Below are 13298 nucleotides of genomic sequence, written 5' to 3'. Positions count from 1 at the left end.
ATATATTTGTGTGCTACACTTACCATTGTAGCACACAAATTCCATTGCTACCATGCACTGAATGTCATCCCATTGGCCCGGTGAGCTATCACTAGAACCATAAAACCTGACACAATGCTGTTGTCCATAATAATCGTCGGGTTGCCCAGGTTGCCAGTTCCTAAATGAATTTTCTCCAGGACCATAGAAGCTGCTGTCATTTAGGGACCATTGCCAGCTGTTTATTGTGTCGTCGTAGAGACCGATCCATGCCTTGCCTAAGTAAATAATAAAAAAATATCTTTATTATATTTAGAAGCTTCAGTGAAACATGTTTACTGTTAAGACTTTCAGTAATACTGATATAAACAATGCAGGGTTTGTATTTATGTGTGTTGTCTTCCTTTTTTCAAGTTAAAAACTCACCTGTATAATTTGAGGTGGTACTTAGAAAGTCACCAACATCAGCTGTGCTTTCAATGGTGGCCAGATCAGTGTAGTTCCGTCTGCAGACACTCTGAGCTTCTGTCCATGTTAGCAACGTGTTCACAAAGTAGTACTGATGGCTTTGGGCACTAGCAACACTGAGCAGGACGCCTGAAATAAAAACCCATTAAACTTTAACAGCATTGAATTACAATGGAAAATAGCAGCAAAAACAGTCACTAAAATCATTTAATTATTATTAGACTATCCACATAACAAGATGAGTAGTTAAATGAGAGTCGCTGTCAATGTTGACATTCAGGTCTACAATTTGTTTTACTGTAATATCCATTATCTGTGTAGTTCAAAATGATTTATATTAAAAGTCTATATCAAAAGTTTATTGCCAACGTCATAATTTTATGAGATACTCCTGAGTCAAATGCTTAATGACCTCCTTGGCAAAATCCCATGGCAATTACTTTATTATTGGAGATCAGCTTGACTGGATGACATTATATATCATAGTCCCTAGTTTTCTTCAGGCTAACTAAGATTACTATAATGTTAAAATATTTAGAGAAAACCCAGCGGAGGATGTTAATAACTTTAATATTTGTAAAACAATGTTAGAGTTATATGGAGGTAAACCTGTGGATGTATTTTAAACACACTACTTACTTAAGTGACATCCTGGCAAAATGGAAACAAGTCGGTCAAAATCAGAGGAACAGAGAATTTAAAATTTTATGAATATTGATAATTCTAATGGACACAAAGGTTTCAGAAATGTTCAGCCATATTTAATGTCAAACAGTGAGAAAAAAGGCCAAATTGATTGGCCTTGTTCAGCACATTTCATATCTGATTTTGTACATCGAGGATGTTGGAGAAAGTAAGACAGAACATGTAAGTAGGTCCCCAGTAGGATTTGCACCTTTTATTTTCTTTCATTGAAGTGCGAGTGCTAATCACTTACATGTATTCACTCAATTTAACAGAAAGATTCCATAATTGACATCGTCGCAAATCATAAAATTGAACGAATCAGGTCTCTGGAGCTAGAATGTACTTGCACATTTTTAACACAGAACTTAAATTTAACTATTGCCTTACCTTTCCTCTCTGTCTCAGTTTCCCATTGTGCAAAAATAACTAAATGAAAAAAGATTATAAGAAGCCAGAATAAGAAAACAGACACAAACCTGTGAGCCCAAACATGATCAGCCTGAAATCCATCAGCAAAAGCTGAAGAAAAAACTACAGTATCCAGATAATGTCTACTAAAGCCAAACACTATGAATGCATTTCACAACTTATGCAAGCTAAAAACCTATAAGCTACGAAGCACACTACAACAAAATCTTGCAATGTAGTGCATGTTTAAAGGTACAACAGGTGGGTGTGGTTTTCATGGAAGAGACATTCAATTAGCTACCAGCATCTGACAGTACAGGAATGTGGATGAGCATAGTTTTAAAATGAAAGTTCTCACGCAACAAAGCAGAGAACTGTCATTTGATGCACCAGTAACTAAGACAACCAGAATTCATAGGGATTCACTTTGCATTAGGGTGTTTTATCAAAAGTCTGTTGCCAACATTATAATTTGTGGGACTTAAAGGTCATGCAAGCAGATAGTCAGCAGCATCATACTCTAATTATGTGTTTTTTTCACTGAAGATGTCAGAAGACTTCCAGTAAGAGTCGAAATCCAGTCATCCGTAGAAATATTCAGATTATGCAGCAGTTTCCCAGGCGAATGAGACACAAACATGAAACAATGAGCAAAATTGTCAGAATGCTCAAGTTCATGGTGTCGGAACAATTTTATCATCTTGAAGGTAACCAAAATAAATTAGGTGACTATAAACTGTAGGAGAAAGCGAGAAAATGCCAAACATACTTTATATAATGTGAGAAAAAGTGTAAATATCTTAGTGTTAAATCTAGATTACAGTCTGGAGTGGCGACAACATTATCACTGGACTCATCTGTCTGTACAAAAACTTTCTGACGGTCTGCTAGTCCACAATGTACATTAGCATGTTTTTACTACTGTAGCTTGCTTTTGTGAGACGGTAACGCACGTGATAGCTGCGCTGTGACGTAAAATGAGCATTAGCCAATGAAACGCGGCCCCTGTGGTAAGGTCCATAATGTGCAGTTGTGCCACTGATTTGCCCAAACGTTTAGGTTAAAGACGAAACTTGGAAGAAGCCACGCCCCTCTTCACAAGCCTCCATTTTCAACAAGACTGTGAACGTTGCATATCGGGCTTCTCCTCTACTTTGAAATAAAGACATAGTAAGTTAAAAGAACATAAAGTTTCAACGTGAATAGGATTTTAGAAATAAGTATAATCTTTTTCGAACATGTTTGATATTTATTTTTATGGTTATTTAAGATATTTATTACAGTATGTTGCTCTGACAAAGAGCTTCCGTGTTGCTACAACATGACTGTTGGAAAAAAAAGATTATGGGGAAGGGCCCAATTTGTCAAGTAAATTAAATTCAGTTGTTTAATCGTATTTGTTCGAAACTTAACATAATCAAAATTTTAAAAATCGATTTAGTTTTAAAAGAAAAGATAGACGGTTTGTCCCCTGATTTTTGCGGGCTTAGTTCACTAGTGTGCAATATGCGCGCGCATCCTTAGCGGGCTGAGGCTAGTGTTCGAACACCAAAAGTTATGGCGGAGGAGGGCAAGCAGAGCTATTAATAAAGTGGGCATATTATGCTTTTTGAAAATAAAATAACTTTTACAAAGTTATTAGGCGATAAATTTGTTGTGTAAACTTGAATTATGCGCTTGGTTTATTAACATATAGCTTAATTACAAACATGCTCGGACGGTTTCGGACTTATCCGCGGCTCGTTAAGGCTCATTAAGCCGAGAGAGAACCACAGTCTCCCGGCACATTGCTTTCAAACTCCCGCTGGTTTAAGGGAACGAGTTAAAAGCAAAAATAAGACTATCTAATGTTAATGTTTGCTAATTTTATTATTGTTACTATTAACTACAAATACATTTATTTAAAGTTGTTGCTGAAAGTTATTCAGCACTAAGTTAGTGTAAGTTAAGTTTTACTTCTAAATTAAATTATGTGTCATTTTATATTAAGTGCTATATTTATTTTTAGGAACATAAAAATTACTCTGAACATTTGAAATTGCTGGCTATGTACAAGTTATTTGCAGTGGAGACAGCTATAAGATTGAATTCAGTCATTCTTAAAGTTTGTTTTGTGATTTTGTCTATTCTGATAGATTTTGTAATTTTACATCCAGGATATTCAGGAGAATTAAGCGAAACCCAAACTCTGTTCTCAACGAAGACCTTCTGTATGGCGAAGAACATGAGTCTGCTCCCTCAAGGTATTGAAGCTCGGAAGAAATGTTCTCTAAAATGTTTTCATGCTTTTTAGTTATTGCAACATTTTATTACTAGCTTATGTTTGATACAGAAGAAGATGTAGTCCTGCAGCTGCTGCCAGTATTCCTCCCTGCTCCACCTTACTAATTTGGGAGAAGAGTTTCAGACCCATGAACCTGAAAGTTCATGGGTCTATTATCCAACCTGTAATATTAATATTTATTGGATATTAATATTCATTAATATCCAACCTGTAAGTCAACATTCATCTCTGAATTATGCTCAAATTGTTTAAATAAGTGCATCACATTCAGTCGTGAGTTTTTGTGTTAAGATGGAATCAGTCAGAAATTAGTTTTTGAGAATGTAGCTCTTTACCTTTAAATTCACTAAAGGCCTGTTTTTGTGTCTTCTCTCTCTTGTTCTCAATGAAGATCTTTTGTATGGCCAAGAAGAGAAAGGAGCAGCCATCTTCTCAACAACATGGATTTTCTCCCTTAAGGTATTGAAGCTCAAGAGATGTTTTCTAAACTGTTTTTAACATTTTGACACAAGCTTATGTTTGCCAGACAGACAAGATGATGTAGCCCTGGAGCTGCTGCCAGTACTCCGCCCCACTCCACCTGTGACGGTGTGGCGAGAGGTTGGAGAAGGAGTTAGCGGTGGTTAGCCACTCTAACCAAAAACAGCAGGACGCACTTTTGAAGTATTCCACACTTTCAATTTATTTAACTTCGTCCACCTAAAGCCATTTCTTCACGCTACTAAGCATTATATTTCCATACATTAGAAAAGTAACATTAGTTTACTGTTCTGCACCTCATCATCAGCTATGTTCTCTTCTACAACAAAATGGAAGACTAGTTCTTCTGTACAATAGTACAGCAAAAAAGGGAATAGGCGCCCCCTTGTGGTGATACCTACTCATCTCTAGGAACCAAACAGCATAATGACTGTTGCACACCTTACGCATTTGGGAGAAGAGTTTCAGACCCATCAACCTGGAAGTTCAGAAGGTTTCGTTGATATCCAGCCTGTAAGTCAACCTTCATCTCTGAATCATGCTCAAATTGTTTACTGTTTAAATAAGTGCATCACTAATGGCCTTTTTTTTCTGTCATCTTTCTCCATCAGGTTGGGACAAACCTAAAGGCACATCTACAAAATGCGACAACCCGTATGTTCTCATGCAGGGAGACTGAAAAAATGTCGTTAAAAATGCTCCTTGTTTAATGGCTGAAACTTTTACTTGTAGTTTGCTTTAAAGCAGACTTTTTACATGAAATGTTTTCTAATGTGTAGTAACAGATACTTCTGGAGTTGTAGCTAAATGAGTTGAAGTGATTTAACTATATACTTTTGAAAAAACTTACTTGTACCTTTTGTAAATGAAATCTGCTGGCTCTACATATGCATAACATGTAAATAAAAGAAGCTTTAAATTCATATTGTTTTTAATTCTGTTTTTATATAGTGACATTTAAGATAAATATATTTTTTAACCCAACTATAGTGGTATAATAACCCTTGTGTTGGATTATGAGTTTCAACCCAATTTTGGGTCAGTTTAACCAATTTAAACAAGTCAATTTAACCCAACATTTGGCTAGTTGCCATGACCCAATGTGCTGGGTCAAACCATCAACCCAGCCCACTTGGGTTAAAACAACCCACCGTTGGGTCGGTCCATATTTGACCCAGCACTGGGTTACGAATTGGGTTATTTTTAATCCAGCAGTTTTTACTGTGTAAAGACTTCTTTATCTTCATGACAGATGTTATGTCATGTTTGTGACAGTGTCATGCCATTCTTATTCACACACCGTCAAATAAAGTGTTACCAAAAATCTTTAAGTAGTATTCTAAGGCATGAATTTACTAGTATTTTAAATTTGTGTAGTTTGAATCCCACCTTTATGTTTAAGATGGCATTCAAATTTTACATTTTCAAAGAGCAAAGCTCTACTTTGTTGCTAAACCACAAGTGTGGACTGTGGGACTTTGCTACGGTACATCCAGTTAATTCATATGCTCAAGTAAATTTTTTGTGTATTTCCTGATGCCATCGATCTCACATACACAACAACCTGGTTACACAAAAGTCAAACAAATTAAAACATATGCACAAGTTTAAAACAAATTACAACACAGCTTAAACGCAGCGGCACTCATTGATAGTATCACATTGCATGTTTTTAAGAACAACCAACACCTTTTCTGGGGTCTGATGATTGTCGGCATCGGGCTCCTTAACCCGGCGTTTGGTTCATCCCGCAGCACCATTTCAGCTTACCTAAAGTGGCCCACTGGGCAGCTCGCATTCCACAGCCCAGTTCCTCCCGGGGTTACGCCTGTATGAGGGCCGCTTTGCCATCAATCTTTGCGGCTGGGACTAGTCGCAGGCCCCAGCTGGACTCAGGTCCATCCTCCCCTCCTCTCCTCCTGTGGCCTCCGGAAAATGTCCAATGAAATGAGATCCGACATCAAGTTCAGACGGGACCTGATTCACTGCAATAGCAGCCATCACACTTAATGCTTGCTTCCCTTTTTCTTCCCAATATAAATAAATACATACAATATTTGCTTCTCTCCACTAGATGGAGAGAAGCTGAAGAATGATGAAGATTTCTTGCATTAATAAGGTTATAAATCTGTATTTAAAAATATAATGACCAGGGAAGCAACATGGAGTCACACTGACCTAAGTTTTACTTTTTTATACTTTTACTTTGTTTTCATTAATGAGTTGGGATTTGTGCATACAATCAAATAACACAACTTTTTTCTTCTTCAAGATTTTGCATCCAGCCCTCAGTATTTCATCCAAGACCACTTTTCCAATAAAAAGTAACCAATTCGTTGATACCCAAAACTTTATTTAAAGGCAACAAAATCACAGCAGAAACAAATGATTAATGAAAAAAACCCATATAAATCAAATTATTGGTGAACCAAAACAGGTTAAAATATCAAGCAAAAGAAAATCAAATCTGTAAAATGACAACATCCCAGAATTATGAAATTAGTACATAAAATAAACCTCATGTTATTTCAGGGAAAGGAAAGAACGTTACAGATGAATTATCCAGAATTTGATTCCATCGGCGATTTCATGGTTTGGAAGAAACATTTTTCAGAGTAAGCTGTGGTGGCAGATTATATTTTCTGAAAAGCTGAATTGAAAAACACATATGAGTCAAAGGTTGAAATAGACACAAATAGACATAAAGAAGTCAAAATAGATACTAGCTCACCTCTATCAAAACGTCTTCTAGCTCTGATTCTGTCATTGCTCCAAGAATCTTCATCCTCAGATTCAATCCCAAAACATAATCTGTTGATAACAAAAATTAGACATTTATAATTCACTAACATAACAGAAATCGATTAAATTGCAGATTAATAAAAGTAATGTGATGATTGTTTGAGAAAAATTCAAACTGTAATATTTTTATATGACAAAAAATGTCCAAATAAGGGAAAAAAATACAAAAAAATTGTTTATTTACTCACTTGGCCCTGTTTGTTGGTCAATGAAGTTTCAAGTTTCAAGCAGGTTGGTTTTGTTGACATGAAAAGAAGAAAGAAAATCAATGAAACAATACTGGGGTGATTTCATATTTTAATTTTCTTGTAATTTCAAGGAAAGAACAACAGAAAGACAATAATTGCAGGTGTTTCAAAATAAGACTTTGCGCAATCTTTTTTAAGTTCTCCAGTAAAATTAAAGTAATTAAAACCACTGCAAATTTGAATTTATGTAACAAATAAAGCAAATCTGTTGGATTTGCCTTATTTTTGAATTTATCTATGGGATTAAGTATTTTACCAGTAGTTGCAAGTATACTGACTCCACTGCTTCTGACATTGTCAAACACAGAGAACAGGGTGAATGTGTAGTTTGTCCGAGCGGTCAGAGATGTGACTGTGTGTTTCACTGGTCCGTCTCCATCTGGTGAACTGATGTTTGTCTCTGTGCCGTTAAACTGCAGAACAAAGCTGATGTTGATGCCGACTTTATTCCATCGCAGAGTGATGCTGGTCTCATCTTGTTCTGATGCTCTGAAGCCTTTGGCATTTTTAGGCGCTAAGACAAGTGAGGACAAATTTAAATAATTTATTCAAAACCTTTATCCTCCAAAAGTTTACATTTATAAACAATATTGTCATGATGATAAAAAAAAGTCCCAAGTTTCCAAGTCAAGTAATGTTATTTGATCAAATTCTAATCTAAGAAATCAAATCTGGTAAAGTAAAACAAACATTTATGTTCAAATGCTGAAGCATAAAATAAAGTTCAGGGATCAGATGATTTTCAGGTTTACTGTTTGAATGAAGAGAGTTTGACTGGACCATTAAATATGCATTTAAGTATATTTTGCTTTTTGCAAAATGATATAAATACATACTCATGTAATAAAGACTGGCTAAAATGGCCAAATTATATGTTTGCATACGAGACTTGTTTGTCTTTTCATATTTGAGCCATGATTGTCTCAAAGATTTGTTAATATGTTTATACTGAACATTGAGTTTCTTTACACTAAAGTTTAAAACACTTATTGTTCAACATTCTGCTTGATGGCTGTTTGCTCTTGGCTTTTATTTCAAATTTTAAACATTCCAATTCTATTAATTTATTTTTTACCCTTATAAATTAATGTTCTGGCTCATAGTGTTACTTCCTCATTGCATGTGGCGTTAGACAATTTAGTCCCATAAAATTAAAACCCTCCACTAGTGTTTTCAAATCTTAGACTTTGTGTCCATAAAAAAATAAGGTATTTATTCACAGGTGCTTGTTACCATTATTTAATTTAGAAGTGTGTATTTTAAAGCACAACTGTTTGAATCTACAAACGTCCAACTTAATCTGTATTCCTACTGTTGTAAAATCTAATTTCATCAATCAGAAACAGCGTACTCTTTATTATTAATAGAAGACAATAAAAATTGTTTGAAGTTTTGTTTTAGCACAGTTGTCAAACTGGCACCATTAATACTTTCAGTTAACTCTGGATACATCCTGAAATAATATAAAAAGGCCAAAAATAATATTTATCTTGGGTTAAAGTATTTTTTTTCCACTAAATTGAGATTTGAATTTATTGTTAAGTGTGATGTTAGCAAGTTTGAATCATTGATGGTTCAACCTGATTTTCATGATTTTGGAGGAAAAACCATTTGCCGTGGTTGTTAATAAATGTATGTGCTTTATATTCATACCAGTGACTGCAGTAAATTGTACTCCACTGCTTCTGACGTTCTCAAACACAGAAAAGAGAGTGAATGTGTATCTGGTTCCAGCAGTGAGAGATGAAACTGTGTGGTTCACTGGTCCGTCTCCATCTGGTGCTCTGATGAATGTCTGAATGCCGTTAAACAGGAGAACAAAGCTGGTGCTGTTGTTGATTTTATTCCACTGCAGAGTGATGCTGCTTTCATCTTGATCTGATGACCTGAAGCCTTGTGGATTTTTAGGTGCTGAGACAAAAGCACCTTAAAAATTAGATAATTTTATGTTATTAAAGAGGAAAAAAAGGTAAAATTTTTTATTCTCTAAAAGATAATATTCGAAAACAATATTGAGATGATGATGATGATGATGCAACATGTCCTAAAATCTTAATCCAGAAAATAATTTAGTTTAAAAAAAATCCTAATCAAGTAACAATATTTTATGAAACTCTAATATAAGAAATCAAACTGGGTAAAGTAAAACATACTGCTATGTTCAAATGCTAAAGTATACAATAAAGGTCAGATCAGTTGATTTTGAGTTTTTCTCTTTGATTGAAAAGTTTGATTTTCAAACACTAGAACTGCTTCCATCATATTATGTACACATATGTAATGAAGGCTTTTCTATAACCAGAATAAATGATTTTGCTCAAATGGCCAAATGACGTTTGCATTTACGTCTTATTTGCAGTCTTTTCGTACTTTAGCCATGGTTGTCTCAATGTAGTATCTAAAAATAAATGTAACAAATCATTGATTTTCATCACATTAGACAAGTTTAAAACTCAACATGTTTTCGCTCATCGCATATGAACACAGAGTTTCAGTAATTACTCAAGAAATGTTTTGGTAATGGACTTTGTTGTTGGCAGGGTAATTATGGTCATTTTCTTACCTGTTGCAGCTTCAAGTTGTACTCCACTGCTTCTGACGTTCTCAAACACGGAGAAGAGCGTGAATGTGTATCTGGTTCCAGCAGTGAGAGATGAAACTGTGTAGTTCACTGGTCCGTCTCCATCTGGTGCTATGATGTTTGTCTCTGATCCGTTAAACTGGAGAACAAAGCTGGTGCTGTTGTTGATTTTACTCCACTGCAGAGTGATGCTGCTCTCATCTTGATCTGATGCTCTCAGGTCTTCTGCATCTTGAGGTGCTGAGAAAAAAATGACGGAAAACAGTTAATTTCTTCAAAATCTCTATCCACCAAAAGACAACATGTACAAACAATACTGTGATGGTTGTGATGATGAAACGTCCCCTATGGTAGGCAAAATGTTATTTCAATTTATAAAGATGGAAATGAAGTCACAATATTTTATCAAGCTCTTATATAAGAAACCAAATCTAGTTAAGTAAAATGTGGCAGGCACAAAATTACTTTCACATCCGCATGTTTTGCAACCCAACCAGCAGGGGGCGATGTGGCACAGTGGGTTTTCTGTGTCTACTTCTGAAGCTCCTTCATAGCCACAGAGATTCCAGAAGAGACTCCAGCCAAACAAGCCTGTGTCCAGCAAGAGATCTGTCGTTCCACAAGATGCAGCAGATGAAGCAGAATGGCTTTTCCAATAATCACAGACTTGAAGGTTAAGCTGGTGCGTGAGAACCGAGGCCAGAGGCCGTGCCCAGATCTCAACTGAACACACTCTTGGAAGCAAACCACAACATGACTTGTAGCGATGCCTTTCTCAGCCAACTGAGACTAAGATTTGGTCTTCTTGACGGCAGAAAGATGACATGGTGCGTGAAATAACACAGAAGACCAGCAAGAGGTGAGAGCCTAGGCAAGATCATGCCTTACAGTTGGCCAAGAAAGCGTGCCTTGGAAGCCATTCACCCCGAGCGCAAATCCAATCCACGTCACAATAAACCTCTCTCCACTCCACCCATAGCCTGTCTCCTCTGCTTCCACTTCCTCAAATCGGTGTGATGGCAAATTGCAAGGCTTTGCCTGTTTCAGAGTGCAAGAAAACCACTTGTGATCTATTCATTTGGAGATATTTTATTTACATTTATCATTAAAACTTTTGGCTGAAGTACTGCTTTTAATCCCACTGTAGCACAGAGTGCATATTCATTCTCCAACTCAATATTTGACATTCATGGATGTCACCCGACAACATTTAAAAGCATTGGGCATCAGCTGGGGTTCAAGATTTTGGAGAAATCATTTGGCCTTGGTTGTAGGCTTGTTGCGCTAAAAACAAATTAATCTCATGAGCTCGATAATAAAATTAGCTTGATAATCTTGCCTGTTTTAACAGGCAATAATCCTGTTTTAATCCTCTCTCTACCAAAGAGACTAGAAGACAAAAAACTTAATTCTGGTGCCTCGTGTTTCTCCTTTCCTCTCCTTGGTAATGACTCAACACAGACGAAAAACTGAGGCTTTTCATCCAAGTGGACGAAAATCCTCAGTTGTCATCCACTTGGGCTGAACCCAACATATGGAACATGATAGTGACAACAACAAAAAAAGTTGAACAATTTTCAATTTTCTTGTGTAGCGACACTAGCCCGTGTGTGCACGAGCTCCAAATTTCACATGCAGGACTTATTGTTCGCTCGGCTGGTTGAGGACAAGCACCGTCGCCTCACTGCGCAAGCTCCATAGAAATCAATGGAGAGGGAGCAGCGCTGTCTCCCGTAAGCGTTACCTCAGTTACCTGCCGGGCTCCTGGTATCCTATGACAGAGGCATAAAGCCCCATGAAGACGAGTGAGCCAGGAAAATGTAGGTTTAAAAGCCAAATGTGACAGCTAGCAGTCTGGAAACGCGTTGGATCAAACCGAATGACTGTGGTGAAACAATGAACCTGTGGACCCGCTATGCTGTAAAACAGTAGCAACTAAATGATACAACTGCACCTTGGGGATAAAAAAACAACAAAACTTCAACAATTGGGCTGTTTCCGTCTGAGTGACTGTCTACTCTCACTGAGGTGCAGTGGCGGTTTCTGATAGGGGTTACAGGGGCTACCGTCCAGGGGTATGTCCCTCTCCCCTCCTCCCGATCAACAAAAGGACCTGAAAGTAAACCATGCCATGCCAACTCCCTTCTTCCCCCTCCATCCCAATAATTTGTTTTTACAAGGACTTCCAGTTCCAGTGCTACATGTTCTTTAGAAATTAGTTTATTGACCCTGAGAGAGTGTATTTGCGTTGTTGTGCAATTTTTAATGCTTAGTTAGCAAAGGCCTTAAAATGACAATATAATCATTCACTGAAATAATTTCTGGAGCAATTAATCGTCCAGCAAAATTTATTTTCGTGACGAGCCTTTGTGGTTGAGCAAAATTTAATGTACGTCATATTCTTACCAGTAACAGCTGTAAGTTGTACTCCACTGCTTCTGATGTTGCCAAACACAGAGAAGAGAGTGAATGTGTATCTGGTTCCAGCAGTGAGAGATGAAACTGTGTGAGTTACTGGTCCGTCTCCATCTGGCGCTCTGATGAATGTCTCTGTGCCGTTAAACTGGAGAACAAAGCCGATGCTGTTGTTGATTTTATTCCATTGCAGAGTGATGCTGCTCTCAACTTGTTCTGATGGCCTGAAGCCTTCCACATTTCCTGATGCTAAGACAAAAGAGGAAAAAACAAGATTCAAAATATTTATCATCCAAAGGATAACATATAAAAACAAAATTTTGATGACGATGACACAAGATGTCCCAACAGTTTAAGCCAAATAATAATTTAATTAAAAACAAATTCAAATTAAATCTGCAAGCAGTGTCGGAAGCCCCCGCAGCTCAGCGCCGCTATGGTCTTATGGCGACTGCGGGAGCTCCAGCCACACCACTCGCTCGCCACAGTTAACACTCTCATGCCATTCCCTATCCCGTCAGCTAGGTGACGCAGATTGAGACGTGCAGCAGTGCTCTCTAAAAAAGCCAAAAATATGGTGCAAATCATAAGTATTAAATGTAAACGATATATTAAGGAGATAAAGATGTTGGAATAACCTTGGTGGCGCAGTGGAGTCAAATTACTGTTTACTTTGGGCTTTTTAGAGGTTCACAAAAGTCAAACATATCAAGTTTGTTTCATATCGGATGATGCATGGTTGACACCATGGCTTACCTGCATTTTGACAAAAAATGAAGTTGATGGCTAGAAATCCCTAGGAGTTTGTTAAAGTTCGACGTGATTAAAATTGAAAAATAGCCAAAATATGCCCTTTCACCCAAAATGGCCACCTCCCCGTGCATTTTAGGGGGTACCTTCAGGGGTGAAAGTAGTTTTAATTCTTGGGGGGTACTATGACAAAAAA

The 13298-nt window shown here is 37.0% G+C and overlaps 1 protein-coding gene and 1 long non-coding RNA gene across 3 annotated transcripts in view; one reads left to right on the top strand and one right to left on the bottom strand.

Annotated features, from left to right (window-relative positions):
- LOC103480546 (uncharacterized) overlaps window positions 1-13298 on the bottom strand; it is a 39124-nt gene that overhangs the window by 11460 nt on the left and 14366 nt on the right. Inside the window, exons 6-12 of the mRNA XM_008435527.2 lie at window positions 12344-12601; window positions 9920-10177; window positions 9010-9282; window positions 7613-7870; window positions 7297-7302; window positions 7038-7117; window positions 6912-6956 (exon numbers count right to left, since the gene is read on the bottom strand). Coding sequence (XP_008433749.2) covers window positions 6912-6956; window positions 7038-7117; window positions 7297-7302; window positions 7613-7870; window positions 9010-9282; window positions 9920-10177; window positions 12344-12601 — 1178 coding nt within the window. The remainder of the gene's footprint in view (window positions 1-6911; window positions 6957-7037; window positions 7118-7296; window positions 7303-7612; window positions 7871-9009; window positions 9283-9919; window positions 10178-12343; window positions 12602-13298) is intronic.
- LOC103480545 (uncharacterized) lies at window positions 2626-5229 on the top strand. Of its 2 annotated transcripts, XR_536113.1 has the most exons (6): window positions 2626-2712; window positions 3699-3785; window positions 4218-4285; window positions 4353-4489; window positions 4614-4819; window positions 4918-5229. It is a non-coding gene; the product is annotated as an uncharacterized LOC103480545 (long non-coding RNA). The 2 variants fall into 2 exon arrangements; XR_001777537.1 differs by having other exon boundaries at window positions 4353-4819.

This window comes from Poecilia reticulata, linkage group LG18 (assembly GCF_000633615.1).
Source record: "Poecilia reticulata strain Guanapo linkage group LG18, Guppy_female_1.0+MT, whole genome shotgun sequence".
In the NCBI taxonomy this organism is placed as follows: domain Eukaryota; kingdom Metazoa; phylum Chordata; class Actinopteri; order Cyprinodontiformes; family Poeciliidae; genus Poecilia; species Poecilia reticulata.
This window is presented reverse-complemented; position numbering and strand designations above follow the sequence as displayed.